This window comes from Acomys russatus, chromosome 15, assembly GCF_903995435.1.
Source record: "Acomys russatus chromosome 15, mAcoRus1.1, whole genome shotgun sequence".
Taxonomy (NCBI): Eukaryota; Metazoa; Chordata; class Mammalia; order Rodentia; family Muridae; genus Acomys; species Acomys russatus.
The window spans coordinates 50,586,461-50,613,103 of record NC_067151.1 but is presented as its reverse complement, the minus strand read 5'-3'; the positions used below and the strand labels follow the sequence as shown (position 1 = coordinate 50,613,103).

At 36.5% G+C, this 26,643-nt stretch overlaps 1 protein-coding gene across 1 annotated transcript in view; it reads right to left on the bottom strand.

Moving 5' to 3' along the window:
- The window catches only part of Fstl5 (follistatin like 5), a 483,380-nt gene that overhangs the window by 52,301 nt on the left and 404,436 nt on the right, over positions 1-26,643 (bottom strand). The window contains exons 13-14 of the mRNA XM_051156911.1: positions 16,131-16,238; positions 14,059-14,183 (exon numbers count right to left, since the gene is read on the bottom strand). Of these exons, the coding sequence (XP_051012868.1) occupies positions 14,059-14,183; positions 16,131-16,238 (233 nt within the window). The remainder of the gene's footprint in view (positions 1-14,058; positions 14,184-16,130; positions 16,239-26,643) is intronic.

The following is a 26,643-nucleotide window of genomic DNA, read 5'->3' as shown; positions in this document are numbered from 1 at the left end:
CATAGATCAAAGCCTAAAAGGAGAACATCCCTCTTTCTTCAAAACTAAGATGTCACCACCACTTTGGACATCATGGAGACTTCTAGAAGAATATATTAGTCATTGTTATTATACATGAAGGACTTTCAGTAAAAAATATACTAGGAGTGCTTTCACCTTATTGCTCCACTAATCAAACGAAGCAGAAAGAGCCTACATGTTCAGACAGGTTTTTGTTTATTTATTTATCTTATTTTTTCTTTATGAGATAATTAGCTTATAAGAACGAATGAAATAAAATTATTGCACAGAATTGAAGCTTACATGAGATTTGCATTTACAAATAACTTTGTAGTCCCCTTTTGTTTTTGTTTTTGTTCTTCCATTTTATTTGTTGCTTGTTTGTTTGTTGTTAGTTTGTTTCTGAGACAAAGTCTCACACGTGGCCCTGGCTGGCCTGATACTCATGTAAACCAGGCTGACCTTGAACTAACAAAGATCTATATGCCTCTGCCTCTCAAACGCTGGGATTAAAAGCTGTGCAATCATCCCTTAAGTTGTCATTAAATGCTCTTGAACAACATATCTTCTCCATTTCGGTGCTACCTCTGTACCTCCAAATATCTGGTCTGTGTCCGGCAAGAATAGAGCTCTACTGATCTATGTCTCCCCATACATGCGTACACATATGCATATATCTCCTTATAGTTTTACTTCAACATATTTCATAAAATATGAGAGGAAATGATGTACTTTAACTTTCAAAGATAAAATATTTTCTCCTTGGAGGAGTTTTAATGAAACATATCAAACACAATGTTTTCTTAATTTTTTCTTTGCTGCTTTATAACAGGAAGGGCACTGTAGACACTTTCAGATGGCAGGGTAGTGTTTTCTGCTTCTCACTTTAGATCCCTGCTGTCTCAGCTGCTATAAGATTTGCATTTAAAAGTTACTTTGGAAATGGGCTGGACTAGGGCTATGATCCATCTGTAGCTTCAGAGGTCTTTAGTGTCTTACTGCCTGTTTGTGCCTCAAACACTCCTGTGTACACTCTTAGCAATAAAGTGATTTTAAGGAACAAATTATAAGGAATGCCTACCAACTAGCCCCACTCTTTCAAAATTGAAGGGTCATCTAGTCTAGGAAATTCAGTTCAGAAGAGCATCATACTGGGATAAAGAGTGGACCAGGGAAGGAAATTAAGGGAAACATCTGTCTACATGAGCTATTGTTTGTATTTGCTTGCTGTACTTAGAAATTATCATTCAGAGTGATATAAAAGTGTGGACAATGAAATTTCAATAGTCCGTGTTAAAGTGTGTTGTTTTAAAGATCTCCACAGTATAATTTGAAGCTATAGTCATTGGTAAAAGAAAGAAGCCTATGCATGGGCATATATATATATATATATATATATATATATATATATATATATATACACACACACACACACACACACATATATATATATTAAAACGTTATATGGAAGAAAACCAAAAAAATCATGAGAATATCAGTTTTCTAATGCTGTTTCTGTCACTCTTTATAAGACATGCCTTAAAATTAGACACTTAATGTAAGCATCAGCACCTTTTTATCATTTCTTTGATAGTGAGTCACATGACATCAGTATATTCAGCATAGTAGAATTAATTTTTTTTCTTTTTGACTCCTAATATAAAAAACTATCCAAAAGAAGAGAAAGGATGACTAAAAAGTGATACAAACACAGCTGTGTGTGTGTTTGTGTGTGTGTCATTCATTTATAATTATTTCCAATGTGTCATTTTAGTCAGAGAAGACCAGAAATAATTTGTGCTGTCCACATCATTTGACCCAAGAATTCTCTATGCCCTTGCAACATAGAAGATACCTTATAAGAATAAATATTTGTTTATTTATATGTATATGAGTATTTTGCCTACATGTATGTCTTTGCACAATGTTCTTACTTGCTGCCCTTAGAGACCATAACAGAACCTCAGGTCCCCTAGAGCTGGAGTCATAAATGGTAATAAGCCATGCTGATGGTACTGAGTATACAGAAGCCTAGTCTTCTGCACTAGCAGCAAGTACTCTTAAGTTCTCAGCCTTCCCTGCAGGCCCCTACACAATTCCATTCACAATTCCAACACAATTCATTCAATTTTGCATATGTTATAGAGCACACTGTCTGGGCGTTAATGAAAGCCTTGACTAAGTTTTGTCATCTCCTTCTCTGCTCATATCTGCTTCTGTCTAGTTCTAACCTTCAATCTTTTACTATTATATACATTAGAAAATAGTTTTGAAAACACTTATTATTTGGAAAGTGCTTTGAAAACAATGTAGTGGCACATTCTTGATCTTTGCCCACTACTCGGCTTTTCTTCTACATGTCAGTTCTCCTCCTTCTAATTTCAGACTTATGATATTTTGTTATTTATATATTTATGATAATCGATGTTAAAAATGATTTCTGAAAATAATTTAGTTTATCTCTGATTTCTTGGCTAGTAAAGATTGAAAAGCACAAATATTGAATATTTCCTGCAATTCTCAGAGCATAGGAAACTAAATGTAATAAAAATATCAAATTATACAAATATATGGATATATATGACAATTTAAGTTTAATTTAACAATAAGGTCATATCATAACTTCTTTAACTGCAAATTATAAGTGAAATAATAAATGATTTCTAATATTTACAAAAATTACAATATTACAGAGCAATTTTGGTTCAAAATTACTGGAATTACATTTCAGTATTTATTACTTTAAGTTTACACAGTTGATTCCTATAAAATTGCATATTTTTTTTAATAGTCTCTCATTCAGTTTTATCAGTCTGTATGCCTATGAAAAATAATGATTTAGAGAGGTTTTTTTCAATTTATACTTCTCTAGTTATTGCAAAATCTATGGCTTTGGGCACATATAAAGCCTTGAACTTTGTTACCATTACTCAATTTGTTGATTTATTGCAAAGTTTAAAGCATTTAAATGAGATGCTTTCTGTACCCCAATTTAACAATGAATGCCTACTCTAAGATATAAGAGAACTACTAATCAGATCCCCTGCAATTGAAGATACGGATGATTAGTGAGCCACCACGTGAATGTGGAAACTAAGCTTGGGTAATTTTCAAGAGCAGCAGTGCTCTTGACAGCCGAATGATCTCTCCAGCCCATAAATATATTTTCAGTGAATACCTGAAGGACACCTCTGTGATATTCATGCCCTTTAAACATATTTACAATTTTCCTCAGTGGGTAGAGACTAAATAAATCACCTCAAAGTTTGGGTTATTGAAGCTAAAGTCTATCAGGAATTATTAATGTACTTTCAATAGCTCATCAGGTTATAGGTGGACATCAGAATTTGAAGCATCCCACAAGCTGTTATATCCTCCTCCAGGAAATGAAATCAAGTGAAGCTTCTTCAGGAAAAAAAAAGGTAGAGGCACAAGCTTGATCCTTAAACCAGAGCTGAAAAGTTTAAGGTAAATACGATAAAAGTCAAATGTTGTATGGCATTGCTCCTCCCAGCTGGCCCAAGCTGAAAGATCACATAGTTTCCTGCTTTCCTTAGGGAGAAACTGTGGGTGGAGGCATCCATGTGACCAAGTGGGGACCTAAGTCAGAATAGGCCTCTGGGAGGATAGCTGAGAGTCTTAGTGGAAGGGGCCATGGAGACTGAAGAGGACACCCTCTAACTTGACAAGACTCCTACTGGAGGGAAGAGCACACTAACCCACCCATGAAAACTTTGATCCAAAACTTAACCTGCCTACAAGACATGCAAGAATAAAAACAGAGAGGATAGATCAGAGATTAAGGCCATGTCCAACCAGTGTCTGACCCAACCCAAGACCCACTCCATGAAAGAGGGACAACCCCTGATGCTATTAATGATTCTTTGCTATTCCTGCAGATAGGAGGCTATCAGAGTTGTCCTCTGAGAATCTGCACCCAGCAGTGGTTCTAAACAGTTGCCAAGATGCACAGCAAACATTGGGTGAAGCATAGGGTGTGTAGTGAAAAAGTAGAGGTGGGGGACAGAAATAAAAGGACCTAGACGTAACAAGAGCTTCACAGGAAGACCAACAGAGCCAACTAACCAGGGCCCAGAGGGACTGAGGAGTCTGAAGCACCAACCAAGAACCTTGCATGGACTGGACCTAGGTCTCTACACAGATGTAGCCAATGGGTGGCTTAGGCCTCATGTGGTTCCACTAGTAAGGGTAGTGGTGGCTGTCTCTAACATGGATTCAGTTGCCTTCTTTTTCATCACTTCCCCCTGATAAGACTGCACTGTCAGGCCACAGGGAAAGAGGATGAGCTCAATCCTGATGTGACTTGATGAACTGGGGTGGGTGGGTAGTGGGGAATCACATTTCTGAGGAATAGAGGAGGGGGGAAGAAAGAGGGAGAACTAGGAGGAAATGATGTAGGGGGCTATGATCTCGATGTAAAGTGAATAAATAAATAAGAAGAGTTCCAAGATGACAGTGCCTATCACGTACTGTATCTGATATACCACACAGAGACCAGGGATGTGACTTGGGGCCACAGACTGCAAGAACTGGAGAACACTAGATGAGTGGGTTCCTGCCAGTGCATACCACAGGTGGACCTGGCCCCAGGTCAAATAACAGCCCACAGAGGACCTGAACCCATTCCCCAGACTTTAAAATGAAATCCACCTGCAGACTGCAGATGGCCTCTATAGCCCAAATGCAGTGTGTGAGAAAATGGAACACCAGAGCTCCTGGCCTGGGGAAGTCTCAGAGAAACAGATGAATCTGTCCTTGGACCCCACCATCTGCTCCATGCCAGTTCACAGAGAGCCCCAGAGGCCTCAGGGAAGCCTAGGCAGGAGTGAACACCAGTGCCCAGCCACAGCACACTAGAGTATGAACGGGTCCATACCAGAACCAGGCAGCTAGCCTCAGCCGACCAAGCCTGCAAAGTTGGGCTGATAGAACCCGGCCTGGACAGTTCCCACAGTCCAGCAGGGACTCCAGTGCTCGTGGGAGACGCTGTACAGATCTGACGGGTCTGGAAGGGGGTCTGAATTGTGGCCACAACTCAGTGGGACTGAACCTCCAAAGGTGCACAAACAGACTGGTCTTCTATCTAGACTACTATGGGCAGGAAACTGACTGTGGGACATAGCAGTCAGGCCTGAACAATTGGGCAGATAATGCCTGGCCCGGCCAGTTTCCATGGCCTGGTAGGGGCTCCCATGCTCTTGGGAGAAGCTGGACAACCCTGAGGGGTTTAGACAGCATCTGAATTGTGATCACAACTCAGTGGGACAGAACCACAACAGTCCTGCTGTCTGAACTGGTCTGGGCAGGAACCTATCTACTGGCCACAGCAGTCCATGACTGCACAATGGGACAGATAAAACTTGGGCTGGCAACTCCCCATGGCCTGGTGGGGTCTACCACATGCCTGGGAGTGACCAGACTACCCCAAAGGGTCAGGACATAAAATTAAACTGTGGCCCCCTAACATAGCTGGTCTGAATCCCCTCAGTAGAATGATTGGGATCAGGCAGAAGCCTACCTCTGCTGACCCAGTTAGAAGCTTAAGGTGTAGAGCAAAGTTTCCTAGAGCAGAAACCAAGTCACCTGCTGGTTCCAAGGAAGAACTACCTGATCCCCACAGGCAAGGGCACATGACCTATAATCACTCATCAACTATACACTCTCAAGGACCAGTGAAGGACAACAGAAGCTACCACCCAGCATCAGAGATAGCAAGATGAGTAAAGGACAGTGTAGGAATGCAAACAACAAAAACCAAAACAACTAGGTATCTCCAGGTCCCTGCTAGCCCAAAGAAAGCAACCCTGAGAACTCAAACACAAGGGAAATACAAGAAAATGACCTCAGATCCCTAGTAATGAAGATGATAATGGAGGAACCAAACGAAATCCATAATCAAATGCAGGAAGATGCAGCCAAACAGGCAGAAGACATAAAAGACACCTATAGAGAGGCACTGGAAATTTTTAAGGAAAATACAAGGAAAGAAATCAATAAAACAGTTCAAGATCTGAAGATGAAAATAGAAACAGTGATAAAGGCAAAGATTGAAGAAAAATGGGAAGGAGAGACCTTAGAGAAGAAAGTAAGCAACACAGAGGTGAGCTTCTCTTTTTAAAAAAAATCCAAGAAATGGAGGAACAAATCTCAGGACTAGAAGATACAGTTGTAGAACTTAAAGCAACCATCAAAAACAATGCTAAATCTGAAAAATTCCTGACACAAAATATCCATGAAATCAAGGACACCATGAAAAGACAAAACTTGAGAATAATAGACATTTAGGAAAGAGAAGACACCTGACTCCAAGGCCCAGAAATATCTTCAACAAAATCAGAGAGGAAAATTTTTGCCATTTGAAACAGGAGATGCATATAAACATACAAGAGCCCTACAGAACACCAAATAGAGCAGAAAAGAAAAACTTCCTGTCACATAATAACAAAAATACAAAATATACAGAACAAAGAAAAATATTAAAAGTGGCAAGAGAAAAAGGTAACATCCAATGACAAACCTCTCAGAATTACACCCGACTTCTCAGCACAGACCATAAAAGCCAGAAGGACCTGGACAGAGGTCCTGCAAATCATAAAAGACCACAGATGCCAGGCCAGACTACCATACCCAGTGATACTATCAATAACCATTGATGGAGAAAACAAAATATGAAAAAACAAATTCAAACAGTACATATCCAAAAATCCGCCTTTACAGAAGTTACTAGAAGGAAAACTCCACCCCAAAGGGACAAGCTACAACCAAAACTACACAGGAAATAGATAACTACACCATTACAAAAATACAATCACACAAACTTTCTACTGTAACCAATATAAAAAAAATAAGGGACTAAACAGTAACTGGTCATTAATACCTCTCAATATCAATGCTCTCAAGTCTCCATTAAAAAGACATAGACTAACTGAAAGGATGCAGAAACAAGATCCAACATTCTTCTGCATTCAAGAAACACATCTCAGTGACAAGGACAAACATTCCCTCAGGATAAAAAGCTGGAAGAAAGTATTCCAAGCAAACAGTCACAAGAAGCAAGCTTGTGTAGCCATTTTTAATATCTAATAAAAATAGAATATCAACAAAAATTAATCAAAAGGGACAAGGAGTGACATTTCATACTCATCAAAGGTAAAGTCAACCAAGATGACATCACAATTCTGAACATCTATGCTCCCAATACAAGGGCACCAACATTTGTAAAAGAATTATTAACAAAGCTTAAACCACACATTGATCCCCACACATTAATAGTGGAAGACTTCAACACTCCACTGTCACTGAAGAATAGGTCATTGAAACAGAAACTAAGCTGAGAAATAACATCATTAACCAATGCCATGAATCAAATAGATCTAACAGATATTTACAAAATTTTTCACCCAAAAGTAAAGTATTATATCTTCTTCTCAGCAGCCCATGGAACCTTCTCTAAAATTGATCACATATGAGGTAACAAAGCAAGCATCGATGGATACAAGAATATTGAAATAATACCTTGTATCCTATCAGATCACCATGGTCTAAGGCTGGACTTCAATAACAACAGAAATGGCAAAAAGTCTATACACACAGAAATTAAGCAACTCTCTACTTAATAACACCTGAGTCTGGGAAGAAATAAAGAAACTGAGGACTTCCTGAATTTCAATGTAAATGAAGGAATAGCATAGCCAATTTTGTGGGACACATTGAAAGCAGGGCCGAGAGGAAAATTCATAGCACTAAGTGCCTTTATAAAGAAATTGGAAACATCTTACATAAGCAACTTAATGACTCATCTGGAAACCCTAGAAAAAAGGAAGCAGAAACACCCAAGAGGAGTAGACGTCTGCAAATAATCAAACTCAGGGCTGAAATCAATAAATTAGAAACAAAGAGAACAAGTCAAAGAATCAACAAAACCAGGAACTGCTTCTTGAGAAAATCAACAAGATAGACAAACCATTAGCCAAACTAATGAAAAGGCAGAGAAACACTATCCAAATCAACAAAATCAGAAATGAAAAGGGAGACATAACAAAAGACATCGAAGAAATACAAAGAATCATAAGATCCTACTTCAAAGGCACATATGCCAGAAAATTTGAAAATCTGAGAGATATGGACAATTTCATTCATAAATTCCACTTGCCAAAATTGAGTCAAGAACTGTTAAACAAACTAAATTGTCCCACTTCCCCTACAGAAATAGAAGCAATCATTGATAGTCTCCCAACCAAAAAAAGCCCAGTGCCAGATGGATTTAGCATGGAATTTTACCAGATCTTCCAAGAAGAGCTACTATTGATACTCTTATAGCTACTCCAAAAGGTAGAATTGGATGGAACATTACCAAATTCATTCTATGAGACCACAGTCACTTTGATACCTTAACCTCACAAAGACCCAACAAAGAAAGAGAATTTCAGACCAATTTCTCTTATGAACATTGATGCATATGTATTCAATAAAATACTAGCAAAACTAATACAAGAACACATCAAAGATATCATTCACCATGACCAGGTAGGCTTCATTCCAGGCATGCAGGGATGGTTTTATATACAGAAATCCATCAATGTAATCCACCACTGAAAGTAAACAAACCACAAGATCATCTCCTTAGATGCAGAGAAAGCATTTGATAAAATCCAACACCCATTCATGTTTAAAGTTTTAGAGAGATCAGGGATACAAGGCATATATCTCAACATAATAAATGCTCTGTACAGCAAGCCAATAGCCAATATCAAATTAAATGGAGATATACTCAAGGAAATTTCTCTAAAACTGGGAACAAGACAAGGCTGCCCATTCTCTCCATATCTCTTCAATATAGTACTGGAAGTTCTAGCCAGAGCAATAAGACAATAAAAGGAGATCAAGAATATCCAAATAGGAAAGATGAAGTCAAATTATCCCTATTTGCAGATGATATGATAGTATACATAAGTGACACCCCCCCCCCAAGATTCCACCAGAGAACTCCTACAGCTGAAAAATACCTTCAACAAATTGGCTGGATATAAAATTAATTCAAAAAAGTCAGTAGCCTTCCTATATATAAATGACAAACATGCAGAGGAAGAAATTTGGAAAACTACACCCTTCATGATAGCCACAAGAAAACTATAATATCTATGAGTAACTCTAACCAAACAAGTGAAGGGTTTACTAGGAAAAAACTTCAAATCTCCAAAGAAAGAGATTGAAGAGGACATCAGAAGATGAAAGGAACGCTCTTGTTTGTGGATCGGGAGAATTAACATAGTACAAATGACATTTTACTAAACGCAATTTATAGATTCAATGCAATCCCTATCAAAATAGGTCCACAAGTTTTTTAAAGACACTGAAAGATCAATTCTCAACTTCATATGAAAAAACAAAAAACCCAGAGTAGCTAAAATAATCCTATACAATAAAAGATCCCCTGGAGGAATCTCCATAACTGATCTCAGGCTGTACTATAGAGCAACAGTGATTAAAACACCATGGTCCTTGCACAACAATAGGCTGATTGATCAATGGAATTGAATCAAAGACCCAGAAATGAATCTACACACATATGGTTACTTGATCTTTGACAAAGAAGCCAAATCTATTCAATGGAAAAAGGATAGCACCTTCAACAAATGGTGCTGGTCTAACTGGATGTCTACATGTAGAAAAATGCAGTTAGACCCATAATGTCACCATGCACAAAACTCAAGTCCAAGTGGATTAAAGACCTCAACATAAAACTGGTGACACTAAATAGGTTAGAAGAAAATATGGGGGTGAGCCTGGAACACATTGGCACAGGAGACAACTCCTGAACAGAACCCCAAGAGCCCAGGCCTTAAGGTCAACTATTAACAAATGGGACCTCATAAGGCTGAGAAGCTTCTGTAAGCTTTGTTCTGTCAACAGAACAAAGTGACAGCCTACAGACTGGGAAAAGATCTTCACCAACCCTACATCTGACAAAGGTCTAATATCCAAAATATATAAAGAGCTCAAGAAAGTAAACACCACCAAGCCAAATAACCCAATTGAGAAATAGGGCTCAGAACTAAACAGAGAATTCTCAACAGAGGAATTTCAAATGGCTGAGAAACACTTAAAGAAATGCTAAATATCTTTAGTCATCAGAGAAATACAAATAAAAATGACTCTGAGATTTCAACTTACACCCATCCGAATGGCTAAGATGAAAAATTCAAGTGACACCACATGCTGGCAAGGATGTGGAGAAAGAGGAACACTCCTTCATTGCTGGTAGGAATGCAAACTAGTACAACCACTTTGGAAATCTATCTCGTGCTATCTCAGAAAACTGGAAATAGGGCTTCCTCAAGACCCAGCTATTCTCCTCCTTGGAATATACCCAGAAAATTCTCCACCACACAAGGACATATGCTCAACCATGTTCAGAGCAGTCTTATTCATAATAGCCAGAACCTGGAAACAGCCTAAATATCCCTCAGTTGAAGAATGGATAAAGAAACTGTGGTCCATTTACACTATAGAATACTACTCAGCTATTAAAAACAATGAAATCCTGAAATAAGTAGACAAATGGATTGAGCTAAAAATTATCATAAAGAGAGAGTTAACCCAGAAGCAGAAAGACTCAAATGGTATATACTCACTTATAATTGGTCACTAGCCCAAAAGGCATACCCCACGAAAATCTTCACCTACCAGGAGGTTGGGATAGATGTGAGGACATCCTACTGAGACTCTATCTAAGAGAAATATAGGAGATAGGGAAATAGAAGGACCTAGAGGATCCTAGAAACCTACAAGAAGAACATTATGATGTATGGGTCGGGGTCCAGGGAGGTCTACTCAAACTATTGCACTAACCAAAGACAACACAAGTAGTAAACATCAAACTCCTACTTTGATCTATCCAATGGACAGAACCTTCTCCACAGTTATGTGGAGAGTGGAGACTGACTCTGACATGAACTTTGGTGCCTCGTATTTGACCACCTTCCCTTGGTGAGGAGGCCTGGTGGCACTCAAAGAAAAAATAAGCAGGCTACCAACGTGAGACTTGATAGCCAATATCCATTAGTGGGGGAAGAGGTCCCTCTCTGTCATAGACCTATGGGAGGGGAATAGGGTGAAAGTGGGAGGGAATGAGGAATGGGAGGACACAAGTGATGGGATAATAATTGAGTTGTAATCTGAAAAAATTAATTAAATAAAAAATAAAAAATGAAATGCAAAAAATAAATACACAAATTAATGAATAATAATTATTATAAAAATGCTTATAAAATCTAGTAATACATGACATTATTTTGATGTTTGATTATAGACATTTAATATTTATAATAAGACATACTGTCTATGTATGCACATGGTACATCTCTTTGGATACAAGGTAACTATTCAAAATTATATATTTATTCAAATTAGTATGGATATATGCATCTCAAAATAGAAAACTGATAATCATTACTGATTGTTAAAATTTAACCCTATGTATATGTTTTATTTTATAGACTTAAAGTAATAAAAATACAAAGATATGTGAATACTAAAGTCACTTTGAAGTCAAATAATCATATACACTTTGTTATTTTAAATTCTTCACTCTTGACCTATATTAGAGACCTGACTAAAGAGTCCTGAAGATTATAGGTATAGAAATAAAATAGGAAATGGAGAAATTTTGTGTCAGGGTTTGGGGGGGGGGGGCGAGCGGCAAGTGGATGGTGTAAATATGTGAAATAAACCAGACCTAGAAATATATAGAGTTGTAGCATAATTTTAACTAGTCCAAAAATAATCTAGTGTACCTGAGTTGGCTTTGAATTGTCCAAAAGCTATCAGAGCAAAATCTCATGTCAATCTTCAGAAGGAAATGAAGTGGATGCTGCCATACAGTGACAATGGCGTTCCTAGTGAGACAGGAGTTGCCTCGCCATAAGCCAGTAAAGCAAAGGCTCAGGAAAGGTTCATGAACTTCACAAGAAAGAAAACAGAAGCCAACATTGGAGACTACCAACACCTGCAGGAGCAGTGACTGGCAAGGACAGCCATTGTTGCAATGGCCAGAGGGTGAACCAAGGCTAGCAACTAACAACACAAGTGAAAGATGAACAGGGAAAGAGAGGTTTTTAGCCCCCAAATTGGGCTGAGGAGGGCATTACAGGCCTTGATACGCTAAGGGGCCAAAGGGTATGTACAGAAAGTGTTTACTGGGTTCTAGGTATCCATCGAGAATTAATTGCCACAGCATAACCTTCCTTAGTCTTTATCCATGTTCTGCCATAAATGCTATGGCAAGTTCACAGACAAGAAGCTCAGCATTGTAGCCCCTCTCTTGATCCTCTTCTGTCTGTAATCTCAGGAGTTTACAGCATTGTTCACCATTTCCACACAGTTCTTTTGTCCTGGATATTGTCTTGTGTTAGACATGAAGAAACCAAGTATGTCTGAAAGACAGCTCTTCCTCAAGCCCAATCATAGTAAATGTGATGCTTTTCTCCTCCCCATGAGAAAAAGTAATTAATTATCCATCATTTTAGGCACCATAAATATTAAATCCTGACTCTGGCTCAGGTGTATTTCATGCATTAAGATATCATTTCTATGAAGTGAGGATGATGCAATCTGGGAATAAAGTGGATTAATGGGATGCCCGGTCAGAAAACGAAAGCCAGTATTCATCAAACATATTATGTGCCAGGCCCTCTGGCTGAGGTTATGGAAATATCTTTGAAATGCAAGCATAAGAAAATACTGTCAAATTATGAAGATACAGTTCACAAAACGTCAGTCCCAACACATTTACACACATGTAAAATTTGGTTGATATTTTATTCCACAAAATCAGTAGAACAAACCAGATCTATTGCCCAGGTATTACAAGTACAAAATAATTTTTGTGATTTTAAAGAAATATTACATTGAGAATAATTTAATTTATGAAACAGAAATGATATTTTGGTTGTTGTTGATGATGATCATTATTTGTGCAGTAATTGTAACAATTACTTTTAAGCTGCAATATAGAAAATTGATAGGCACCCCTTTCCATTAAAATTGATTTTGATGTGAAACAAGACTTATTAATGTTTAATAGCTATTAATTTAATTATTCATAGAGCACAGTTTAGGCAGCCGTGCATATCAACCTACAGCCCTAGAGTATCAAAAAATTAAAAGATCATCAACTACAACCTTGAAATACTTTAATTATATATAGCAATGAAATAATATCTTGTCTCTTTTTATAGACATTTGGTGTTGTTCTAATTATTGTTAGCTCCCATAACCATCTCTATGAAAATCATTCAGAGCCTAAAACCACACAGTTTTCTGAAGATATGTTAACTAGGTGAAGTAACCCAGAATGGCACATTACACAGATGTGAACATTCTCTGTACATACAAGTATTTAAGCTACTGCTGTGAGGCCTTTGTGCAGATAGCACCATGAGTTAATGCTACCTTCACACCTTGTGAATAATTGTGAGGAAAGAGAAAAGTACTCCTTCCAAAGCTCAGATTTCAAATATTCCATATGAATTTACTATACTGCCTGGGTGAATTTAATATTGATATCAACATGAGGTGAGTGGTATAGGTACAGTAAAATACATGGAACTGACATCTGAACCTGTGGTTCTTCCTCAGGATACATCGAAAAAGATGTTCTTTCTATTTGAGAAGTAATTCATTAATCAGAATCATTTAAGTTTTTTTTTCAGAAATTATGAAAATTTTATAAGATCCTAGGGAGAAAACCCCTTAATAGCAAATTTGAAAGCACAAGAATTAAATTGATACAAGTGACAGAATACATCTTATTTGTTTGGGTCAGAAGTTTTTTCATTAGACATGAAAAGAAAGTTATAGTGGCGAATTAACCACTAATACTGATAAATCCCATCAAGCAGACACGAGAAGCTAAAATTTATAGGTGACTATTCTTTGCATTTGATTTATAAATCAATTATTTATTGATTTTATGTGTCTTTTTTATTAAAATTAGATAGAAAGAGTTTGAAACTGACCATTTATCTTAGCACTTACCTCATGTGGGTGATAATCAGTGTTGTGGTAGGAATGAAAAAGTCATCCACTCTGTCAAACTGTTTCCCAACTGGCTGTGTGTGGATAGTGTGGTGCGGCACATTCCCGCTGGCCGAGGTTATCACCTAAACAAAATACACCAGGCTTACATCCAAGCCATGTGGACTATGAGGCTTAATATTATTCACACTAAAATACATTTGTATGCACAGACTATATTTTCCTTCTCAGAGAGTATCTTAATAATCAGTTGTGGTCTGTAACATGTAGCTAATTTTTCACAGGAAAACTTGTTTCTATTAAGAAATCTTGTAGCATATGACTTTTGCACAAAGTAGATGATATCTTAGGGCTTAGCATTTTCAGGACACATCTGATTGTTAAGAGACACAAGATTATAAAAACACATGTGCAGGCTACGCATTGTAGAGGCTATGAAAATTATAAAGAAACAAACATAAGGCAGTATAAAATAAGTATAAGGATACAATTTTTTCTATACAGCAAAGGTATCATGTTTTGAAACATTATTCTTGGAATAAATAAAAACATATTTTAAATTTTTTATTTATTTTTTAAGTTTATTTTTTCTTTTGTGACTGTTTAGGTGCATATTCATATTCATGTATGTGTGTGTCATGCCACAAAACAGAGCAGAGAACAACTTCCAGGAGCCGGCTCTACATAAAATATTATATTTCAAACCCTTGATTTCTCATATTTTATTATGTATCAAGTTTTGGAAGATCCCCTTTATATTTCCTGTACTTTAGGCCCCAAGATTTCAGTGTTGAGAGAACAATTATTTGATTAAAACTTTCTTTATTTTCAAATAATGAGCATGCAAGTGTTGAGCACGTGGTTAAACAAAAAAAGTGCTTGCATCCAAGCCTGATGACCTGTGATACATTTGGAGGCAATTGTGAAACTGTCGAATATACACTTGTCGTGTCTTTTAGAATAGCAATTTTCACATTTTATAAAGCATCAATGTCGTTCTTAAAGTAAAATAAAACTACGATTCAACTGAGAGTCTGTGCAGCATCATTAAACAGTATGACAGCTTATGGGCTTCCTTAATTGTTAAAATTACAGAACAGTAATAGTTTTCAATCAAATTTGTCAAAAATGTATAGCTTAGAATATAGAGTAAAATAGAAAATAAAAATTCTCTACCATTTGAGTAAAATACTATAATGCAACAAAACCCTCAGTAACATTAAAAACATTGTTAACGACAACTGGGACTTGAGATATTTACATCTAACCTACTTTATTAAAATATGTAAAAATTTTGATGCCTTATGGTTCTGTGTAAGTGGCACACTCCAGGCAGTACTGTGTCACAGGAAGTATGACGACGAAGCAGCTCGTAACAAATCTTCAGCGACCCTTCCCCTCACTTTTAACTCATGAGGGCTGTGACACAGGGTCACAGCTAAAATGGTAATTTCCTTCTCTGTTTCTGTGAAGTCATCACCTGAATAACCTCAAACAGACCCAAGTATCCTGAGAATAGCACAGCACACCTCACAAGAGCCTGGGGTCTTCTCATCAAACTCTGGATGGTGGAAGATTATTGGGGATCAGCTTTTACCCTGGTGGTAAGATTCCGTAATCTCTACCTCAAGGCTTCACTGAGAGTCCTGAGGCAAGGCCACCAGTCAAATGCGTCCTGCCTGTCGATTAACGGACAGATGGTTACCGAGGATGCAGCTAAGTTATATGACTAAACCTTCTCTGACATACATGCTGTGCTGCATCACATAAGGCTCATGACAGAAGCTTCCAGTATGCACTTACGGTTCAGAGGATCCACACAGTGACTCAAAATAACTCTTTGTGCCCCCCCGTAAATCACCCGGTGTCAGGAATTTTCTTACAGCAGCAGCAGAAGTTAAATAAACTGTTTACTTTTTCTAATGGCGTTAGCTGTTTACTATAACTTATTTTTTGTCATATGAAGGGTACCTTTAATAAATATTATCTGAGGTGATCCAGTCTAAAATAACTATTTGAGTTTTGCACAACTTTTCCCTGTTCTGTGCACAGATGATGACTACATGTTGTACCTGCAGAGTTGGGGATGTCTTCTCCATGCTTCCCCAGCTCAGCACCCAAACCTGGTCATGTGACTTGTCGTAGTGCAGTTTAACTGGAACAGGGTCTGTGCTTACTGCCTGCAATAAAAAGAAATGGAAATATGTTTTAAAACCTTTGCATTATCAGAAAATTGGACAAGAAACGTGGGAAGAATCCAGGCACTCAGGAACAAAATTACAGTTGTATTTGGCCAGTACCTGATTTTCTAAGGCCTATTAGATTAACGTGAAAATATCATATTCAACCTTATTTCTGTTCAGTATTTGCACAATTTTACATAATATTATTGTGTTCAACTGTCTGCATGTAAATTTAGAGTCAAGGAGAGCTATTTAGAAAATGAAGGTTTATAAAATACAGTATGAATGATCATTGCAGTTTACTGATGACAGTGTGGCTGTGTTTATATCCTTAGTTTTCACCTTCTTCATGAAGGACCTGACTGAACTGGCATCAGCAGGAAATAAGAGTCACATCTGTATTAAAGGTCTTATGGGGCCTAAGGAGAGATTCGAACTCCATGAATTCAATGCGGCAGCTCCAAAGTTGAAGCAACCTGGGTCATCTGAGCGAATGTAATAGCCTTCCAGTGCTTACCTGTGTCTGAAAAATGGCCCTCCAACTGTCAGATAAAGCCATGTTTTGTCACTGTCATCATTTATGCAACCATTTTCACATTGGAACCTGTTATTCAGGATAACATGACTCCCTGTTTTTAGCCGTTGCCTTCTTGTTTGGCTTAGAATAAGCAGTTTCTTACTTCTTTTGATCTGAGAACTACGTTGGGTGACATGACAAATCGTGATCTCAAAATAGCAACAGCTTGACCAATGGGCTCAAACTTACTACCTGATTACATGGTTTAAGTTCTTTAATGAGAGGTACAATGTTACCAAACAAAAAAAATGGGTGATATTTTTATAATGTTTGTGACATACTTGGTACAGTAAATGTATTTTTTAACAATAGTTATAACATTAAGCACCTACTTTAAATACGATTATGAGAGAACAAATTGATATGAGGAAGTTCATCTCTCCTCCCTATTTTCTGAGTGTTAGTATTATAAAACTAATAGCTGTAAAGTAGTTAGATTACTGTAGTTGTTATTTATATGTGTTTTCTAAGTTTATAATATGAAATAAAGTATATTCAATCTAACTTTATTCAGTAATGATAATTTCATTCCAAAGCTGTTGAATATTAGCAAAATTCTCCAGTAACTCACAGTCATATGCAGTTCTTGGTGGGTTAGTAACAGGTAAATTACATTTGTGACTGGACATTTGGAAATTGATATTTCGATTTATATTAAACTTTTTAGGTTTACTTATATATTTTTTCTAAAACTTTATGGTACATTTTATATATGTATAATCACAGTATTCAAAACCAGGTAAAATAATAAGGAAATTTCTAGAAAGGCCAGTTAATTATTTCTGTATTGACATTCTTATTCCTTTCTTCCTGGATATTACACTTATATCAGAGCTGTGGGCCACCTCAGCAGAAATGTTATGGTTATGGTATGAGTCCCACTCCACTAAAATTCATGAGAAATTACCCTTCCTTTTGACAGATTCTAAGCTTTCTGGCCTTCCAGTACTGTAACCATCAAGCTGGTCCATGATTTTGGAGAATGATAGTGTATTTGATAAACTAAGAGAGCAATGAGATGTCCTCCTTGCCCCATTTTTCATAACCTTCCTGCTTTAAATGCTTCCTTGAGAGAATATTGCTCCAGGTTCCCAAGGCAATTTTGAATTGATGAAACTAAGTTCAAGTAGGAAAAGACAACCAATTGAGGAGTTATAAGAAGAAGAAGAAGGAGAAGGAGAAGGAGAAGAAGAAGGAGAAGGAGGAGAAAAAAAGCCTGGGTTTTCGTTGATGAAATTCAGCTTCTGCACAATCCCATAGAAACTAAGTAGGCTTGCCATTATTAAAGTAATTAAGTAGTTTTATTGCTCATCAAATATGGCTACAACTGTATTTACATAAATGTATTTGCACCGATGCCAGATGTTGCATGTAAATTTCTTTATGCACTAATTAATAACTTCTATTCATGTACAGTAAAAGAGCTTCCTCCTGTCAATGAGGTAGAGATAAAGCAGGAAGATGACCTTGGTAATTTTGTATTTAAATTTTTATCTGTATATGGTTAGAGCAGCCTTGTTTGCATGAAATTTAAGAGAGAAAGTAATCATGAGGTTACCATGCTGTTAAAGAAAGTAGTTCAATGTAAACAGTAGCAACCAGGAAAACCTTTGTGATACTTGGTTTTTAAGAATATAGTAGGACAAAACAAGAAGGTTTGTAAATAATGCTTTAAGATCAAGAAGGGAATCTAATGTTCTGAAATATTTTCAAGTAATAAGCATGTTATTGTCTTAAAGATGCAGGCTCTAGAAAGACTTAACATGTAAGTACTATGTGCAGTGCTGTATTTTTTTCTGGTGAGCTAAACTCATCTATTTGTTTTATAAACATTTCTGAAAGTAAACTGAATATGTAGCAGAAAAACAAAGATTTGTTTCATGCACTATAGCTTTATAAAGGCATTGACAGAAGCATCCTTCCTCTAATACTATTTTAAAAGGTATTGAAAGCCACACTACAGATAAACTTTTGTTCAGGTTTAATTTACCTTTTTATATGTGTTTATATATTTGCAAACCTAGAGTCAATAATGTTCATATATGTAGTGATGTAATGAGTCTTTATCAGTCTCTCTTGGACAAGCATAACAACTATAAAAACCTAAGGGCACAGTGCACTGCTCATGGGCAAGATGCTTCCAATTCTGCGAAGATGGTTCACCATGTCGTGAAGAAACACTGACAATAGCTGTGATATTGGGAAGAAAGGCTGAGACCTGACATGAGGGAACAGTGGAGCACAGCTTGTTTATCAGTCTGACAAGGAGAGTACCAGCTGCCTAATTAAGTGAACCTAATTTAAACTAATGATGTAGATTCTCAAGATAATGCGCTAATGGCTGGAGGAGACTGCTGATGATCCCGAGAATTCTCCTGAGGTATCACACACTAAGCCACTTCTGTACCCAGGCAGAACAGAATCTTGTTCCATAGAAAATAAAATGAGGTCCATTTTTTACTAGTTAGTCATCTATATAGGGAAATATCATCTGTATGTAGCTCTAGGAAGTAATTGAAACCATCTGACATTTAAGATAATACTAATTTAAGAGATACTGTTAAATTATTATGACTTTATACTTTTAGCTGCAGATAAAAATAATGCTGATGGGTTTATTAAAAAAACAAATGTACAAATGTTTTTTATCACTATCAACTTTAGATGAAAACTGGAAAATTTTATATCACAAGAAACTATTCACCTCTTTAAAGCTAACATGTGATGGCAACGAATGCAGCTTAAAGTTGAAAAATCTGTAGTCTTCAAATATAAATACACTACAGGACCACAAAGTCAAATAATGCAAAGGAAGAAGAGATAAATGTGGTGCCATAGATTAGTATATAATTGTGGGGGTGGTGGTAATTGGTTGTGCACGCCTACAATCCCAGAACTCCCGAGAGGTCACAAGAATATCATCAGTTCTTTCAAAGCTTGAGACCCATGTCTAGATCTTGTGTCAAGAACAGCAAGGCCTGGATACATACCTCTGGGCCAGAGAGACTTAGCTCAGCCAAGGCCTATGTGCCAACTACAACCCTATAAAAGTTACCGTGGATGAACTCAAATCAAAGAAGAAACCTTTAAGGACACATTTAATTAAATATACTGGCTTTGCTGTTGTTAATTCCAGGAACAATGCATTTGTTTCTGGGCTGCACTGTTCCATTTACAAAGAGAATAATGAATTCTATAGCACTTTTTGTAGTGCTTAGGAGACAACTAATTTTTATTACAGCTACTATTTTCGTTGCAATATACTACACAAGGGATAGAAAAAGACAGGGGTACAGGCAGCAAGGATAAAGCATTGGAATATGGGCAAAATCTTTTTAAATTTAAACCTCACAAGTGGCCAAACCCAGAAAGGATATATTTTGTAATATTTTCTTTATACTCTACAATTCACAATAAGTTTCATGTGTTCTGTCATTGGATAAATTTTAAAAATAAACAATACGTTTTTATTTTTATTTTAATGGGTAAGCATGTTGTTTTTAAATTTGTTACAAGGATTATCACTTCATCATCAGAATACTTAAATTTATGAAATCAATCATCCCAGTTTTTCTTAATTTAGAAAAAGTTCGCTAGAAGATTTAAGCCCATAAAAGCTACTGAGGGCAAAAGAATGAAGTCACCGGGATATGTACAGTCTGCTTTTAAGCAAACACATTTCAACACTGAAATCCATATGCTGCTAAAATAATTTTAAGACAGATATAAGGATATATTATTTCACATAGCAGGTAACAGAGTTAGGAAACTCATTATCTGAAGATAGGAATGAGCTAAAATTACATGTGGAGTGCAAACAGAGATCTTAAGTAAATTCAAAATTACCTAACTTTATTATTTTTCTAATAAGGAGATACTTGTATTCTAGAAGCTTCTCTCATAAATGAGCTTAGTTGCAGGGGGAGGAGGGTTTGCTTAGCAAGCTCAGGGCCCAGAGCTTCATTTCCACTACAGAAGAAAGGAAGGATAATTTTAAGTTATTTAGAGATGACGGGTCTTAATATACATCAGAAAAAAGTAAAATATACATACTGAAAAGGGTTTGGGCAGGGAGGTGGCTAAGTGGTCAAATGTTTAAATCTGTTACGCAAACAAGGAGATTGAGGGTGGGATTTCCCAAACCTTAGAGATGTTGGGTGGGTGTCAGATGTTTTTAATTCCAGTCTTGCAAGGTCGAGACGGAATACCACTTTATACTGACTGAAATAAAACTCCATTATATAATGTACCAGAGTATATTTACGCATTCATCCACTGAATGGCATCACTTTTGAGGCCTTATCCCACGTCCAGTACTGTGTTGATGGTGTATACAGTCAGCAGTCATGGCATTGCTTTATCACATAGTAAAGCCATTTAAATTTTGACAAGCAACGGTGCTTGATTCCTAGGTAGATCTGATGTGTTCCTCCCTACTTACCTTGTGCAGAAGTACAGGTTTTGGTGCATTCTTGGCAATAGGTTGTGTTTATTTAATGATAAGTGTGAGTTTAATGTCACTGTATATTTTAATTTTGTTTTTATAATACCTCATAATAAGGACAGCCATTTTCTGTGTTTACTGGCTGCTTCCATGTATGCTATAAGGAAATATATATTTAAGTCTTTGGACTTGTATAAGTCTAGTTGTCTACTTATCTGTTGATAAATTTTCTGTATATTTATCCGTATCAAAGTATGGATTATATGTTTATACCATTTGCTGTGAAATCTTTAAATAAGCTCATTCTTTCCAACTTTTTCACTATTTTTGACTATGCACCTCTTTGGTTTTACATCCAAAATGGGCTCAGCAAATCTATTCATCTAGCTTGATGCTTGGGTTCCTCTAGAAGTTTATATTTTATAGATATATTTTTCTTCCATTTTGACATCTGTGGTGTTGAGTAAGAGTATATGTCTTTATGCTTTCTTGTATATATATATATATATCCACTTTTAGTAAAACCTTAAGATATCCTCATTGAAAAGTGCTGATACAATTATTCAAAAATAATTTGAGCACATATAGAGAGATATTTGAATTTGTACTGTACTTCATTAATCTCTATGTCCCTTTTTGAATATTATTGTGGTTACTTTGCCTTGTATAAAGTTTGTATATAAGAAAATAGAGGTATTCCAGTTTTATTCATCCTTATCAACATTGATTTGGCATCTTAGGGTGCCATACAATTTTAGAATGGCATTTTCCACTTTTCTTAACTATTTCTGCTCAGATTTTGCTTAAGTCCATTGATCACTGTTGTTGAGATTAGCATCTGAACTTCCAAATCATGGGCATTAGATATGTTTCCATTTGTTTTCTTTTAATTACTTTTAGCAATATGTTATTGCTTTGTTTATATATATATTATTTTCACTCTCTTATTTAAGTGTTTTGTCATCTAGCTCTATGTCAATCAAATTGTGTTAAGTTTTCAAATTATTCACTATTAGACAGTTTTTTATTAATTTATTCTTGTTACATCTCAATGGTTATCCCATCCCTTGTATCCTCCCATTCTTCCCTCCTTCCCATTTTCCGCTTATTCCCCTCCCCTATGACTGTTCCTGAGGGGGACTTCCTCCCCCTGTATATGCTCATAGGGTATCAAGTCTCTTCTTGGTAACCTGCTATCCTTCCTCTGAGTGCCACCAGGTCTCCCCCTCCAGGGGACATGGCCAAATATGAGGCACCAGGGTACGTGAGAAAGTCATATCCCACTCTCCACTCAACTGTGGAGAATGTTCTGCCCATTGGCTAGATCTTGGTAGGGGTTTAAGGTTTACCGTCAGTATTGTCCTTGGCTGGTGCCTTAGTTTGAGCAGGACCCCTGGGCCCATATCTGCCTATCATAATGTTCTACTTGTAGGTTTCTAGGACCCTCTGGATCCTTCTACTTTGCTATTCTCCCATGCTTCTCTCATCTAGAGTCCCAATAGGATGTCCTCTCCTCTGTCCCAGTTTCCTGGTAAGTGAAGGCTTTCATGGGACATACCCCTTGGGCTAATATGCAGATATAAGTGAGTATATATCAGGGAAATACAAAGCAAAACAACTCTGAGAATGGCTAAGATCAAAAATTCATGCAACACCACATGCTGGTGAGGATGTGGGGAGAGAGGAACACTCCTTCATTGCTGGTGGGAATGCAAACTAGTATAGCCACTTTGGAAATCTATCTGGTGCTTTCTCAGAAAAATGGGAATTGGGCTTCTTCAAGACTCAGTTATTCCACTCCTTGGAATATACCCAGAAGATGCTCCAGCACACAACAAGAACATTTGCTCAACCATGTTCATAGCAGCCTTATTCATAATAGCCAGAACATGGAAACAGCCTAAGTGTCCCTCAGTAGAAGAATGGATAAAGGAACTGTGGTACATTTACACTATGGAATACTACTCAGCTATTAAAAACAAGGAATTCCCGAAATTTTTGGATAAATGGATTGAGCTAGAAATGATCATAATGAGTGAGTTAACCCAGAAGCAGAAAGACTCAAATGGTAGAGATGGTTTTTATAATATGAGAGTTCTCCCTTTTACTTTGGCCATCTGAGTAATGTTGTTTGAATGTTGTTTATCCTTTAGAAGTCTGAATTCTAGTTTCAATATTTGACTTTTCTTGGTTTCACAATTTTGCTTTTGTTTAGTTCCTTAGAATTTTTTATGTTCAATTTCTTTGTAGTTAAGAGTAACTGATTCTATATTTTATTGTTATAATTCTCTCTTTTGTTTTTGTTTCTTTTAGAAGTCATAGTATAATTTAATTTTTGTTTTATACATATTTTATTATAATATATTTATATTACATCTTGGTTTTATTCTCCTTGCTCTTATCTCCCTCTTCTGCCATATTCCCCTCCTCTAGACCCTTGTGGGGCCCTCCTCCTCACCACCAGCCCATCAGGTCTCATCTGGATAGTATGCATTTCTTTCCTCTGTGTTTTCACTCTTTTTTATCCCAGCACTAGAGGAAGCCAACTCACTGTGATTTCAAGTCTAGCCTGGTCTACAAAGTGAATCCAGGACAGGCAGGGTGTCACAGAGAAACCCTGTCTCAGAAAGCGAACAGAAAATAAAACAAATTGCAGGTATCAGAGTTCTTCTCAGAAGCAGTCTTTCACTCTCCCCTCCCCCTCTTCACGTTAAGAATGAGCTGTCCATTGGCTACATCTGAACAAGCGTCTGGTTCTCTGCTTGTACTGTCCTTGGTTGGTGCATCAGTTTATACAGGCCCCCTCACCCCAGATCCAAATCTGTCATCCTTGAAAGTCTTCGTGTGGAGCTTCTGACCCGACCCCCCCTTTCCATCCCCCATCTCTTCCAAACAACTGGCAGCTCTTAACCTAGAGTCCACCTTTTAGTCTCAGTATCTGTCCCAGTTCCCCACTGGGTGGAGTCTCTCAGAGGACAATCTATGTTGGGCTAACTTCCACTTATAAGTGAGTATATACCATGCGTGTCTTTCTGGGTCTGCGTTACTTCATTCAGTGTGATTGTCTCTAGTTCCATCCATTTGCCTGAAATTTTCTCTTAAATGAAATAAAAACTGAGAGTACATTTAGAAAGCATTGTTAAACTATTAGCTTTAAAGTACATTGGCTTTTAAATACATATGTTTGAATTTATAAAAATGAAATAAAAAATATTCATTCAAATCATGTACAAAACTGAAAATCAACTTTGAAAAGGTATAATCCCTAGATCTTATTATTGCCTACAAATATATATATATATATATATATATATATATATATATATATATATATATTAACTCTGTTGAATGAGTGTGTCTTCATATTATCATGATTCTCAGTGGAATTTCTGAAAGTGTACACCAGGAATAATGAGCATTGTGGGCTTTCACTTATCTAGGAAGGCCTTAAATTTTCTCGTGTGTGGAAGACAGTTTTCTCTGGCTTTTCAATTGTTCTAAAGGACTGATCCTTCCTTTCTTCCATTCTCCCTTCCTTTATTTCTATTCTCTTTCAAATATTTAAAAAGATTTATTATTTAAGTTTTTACTATGTTGTATGTGTTTGCACATGGGTTTTTGAGAGCACACATGTCTAGGGGAATACCTATGTGCATGCATGCAAAAGCCAGAGGAGAACATTGAAAGTTTACTTGTACTTCCTCCAGTCTTATTCTCTTCGGAGAGGTTCTGCTAATAAGTATGAAGGTTGCCATTTAACTAGGCTGTCTGGTTACTTAGCTTCTGGAATATATGTCCCTCAATACTTCATTCTCCCAACAATGGCCAAGTTTACATTTTTTTAATACTGGATATTCAAATTCAAGTCCTCATGTTTTCACAGCAAATGGTCTTACCTTTATTTTCCTTTAATGCTTCCACCTTACTTTGACACATTCTGATGAGTTACTTGTTAACTGACCCACTGATGAGCCCTTGCTTATTTTCTTACTGCTTCTAAGAGGCATTAATATTTGCACAAGAAATCATGGTGTTAGTCACTTGGAACTATTTCTTTAAGATTAATGAACTCCTTGTTATTTGTATTAATGGACTCCCTTTACTATATATATATTATTATTTCTCTAAATGTTCTAAAATTTCATTTTTGCCTCTCTTTTGAAATTTGTACTGTCGATATATCTGTCAGAATTGTAACATCTCTCTCAGTCCTTATGTTTTATTTATGTGTATTTCATTTATGTTTTTTCTCTTTATCACCCTCAGCTATTCTGATTCTCTTAGGTTCAGTTAAAACATTTCCAAAAGTGTTATATTTTCCAATACCTAACAATAGATTGCAGAAGTTTAAACATTTTTATTTAGTGTGTGTATGTGTGTGTGTGTACACACATGCTGGGTCTCACGTGTGGATGTCAGAGGACAAAGTTGTGTAGTACAGTCTGTCCTTCCACCATGTGTGTTCTGATGATCAAACATAGGATTCACAGCAAGGGTCTTCACCCAGTATCCCATCCTACAATCATTTGTATAACATTTAAATATTTTGTTGCTGTTTTCCATGCATTCCTCAATGCTATTACAATTCAACTTTAGTATAAAGAATACCCTTTTGAAAGTTAAATTTTAATATATTATATGAATGCAAATTTCTTTGCTCATTAGCACATGAAGTTTAAGCTTGAGCAATTTTTTAAATTCCTAATTTAAGCAATTTCAGTTCCAATTTCAATTATAGTTCATTTTATGGTAAAATATTTATTTCTGTAACACAGAAAAGGAAACCAAAGTAGGCTGTACTTTTACAATTTTTCCAGTGGATTTGAATACTACTCAAAAGATTTGTTCTCTCCTACTCAGTCTTTCAAAATTGTGCCTTCACTTGCCTTGATATGGATCGTTGCGTAAGCCCTCAGCTCTCCTCACTTCCTACCAGCAGTGATTCGCTTGCCTCTCCAAGCTGGCTTTGCCTTGATGTTGAATATTGTACATGAACTATTATTAATTAATAACTGCTCTTTAAAATTTTGCTGAAACTTTTGTTGTCTTTAAACTTATTTGGCATCATTTTAGCATTTACTTTAATCAGATTCAATTTTAAGTTATACTCTAGCATTTTCAATTTGAAAGTTGAGTATAATGCAAAGATTGTTCTGAAACCCAAAGTAGTTACACCCCATTTTTAAAGGGTGACTATTCAGGTAGCAAACTGTCTCTGTCATCTTCTTATTTGGAAAGCTAATAACCTGAACTCATGAGCATTATTGTAGAATTATGAGAAAGAACACAACCGAAGAAATGTCTTCTTAACTTTACTAGCAGATTCATTACAGTATTACTTATAGTTTTTGAAATATATTTCATAGAAAAGAAACACCAAT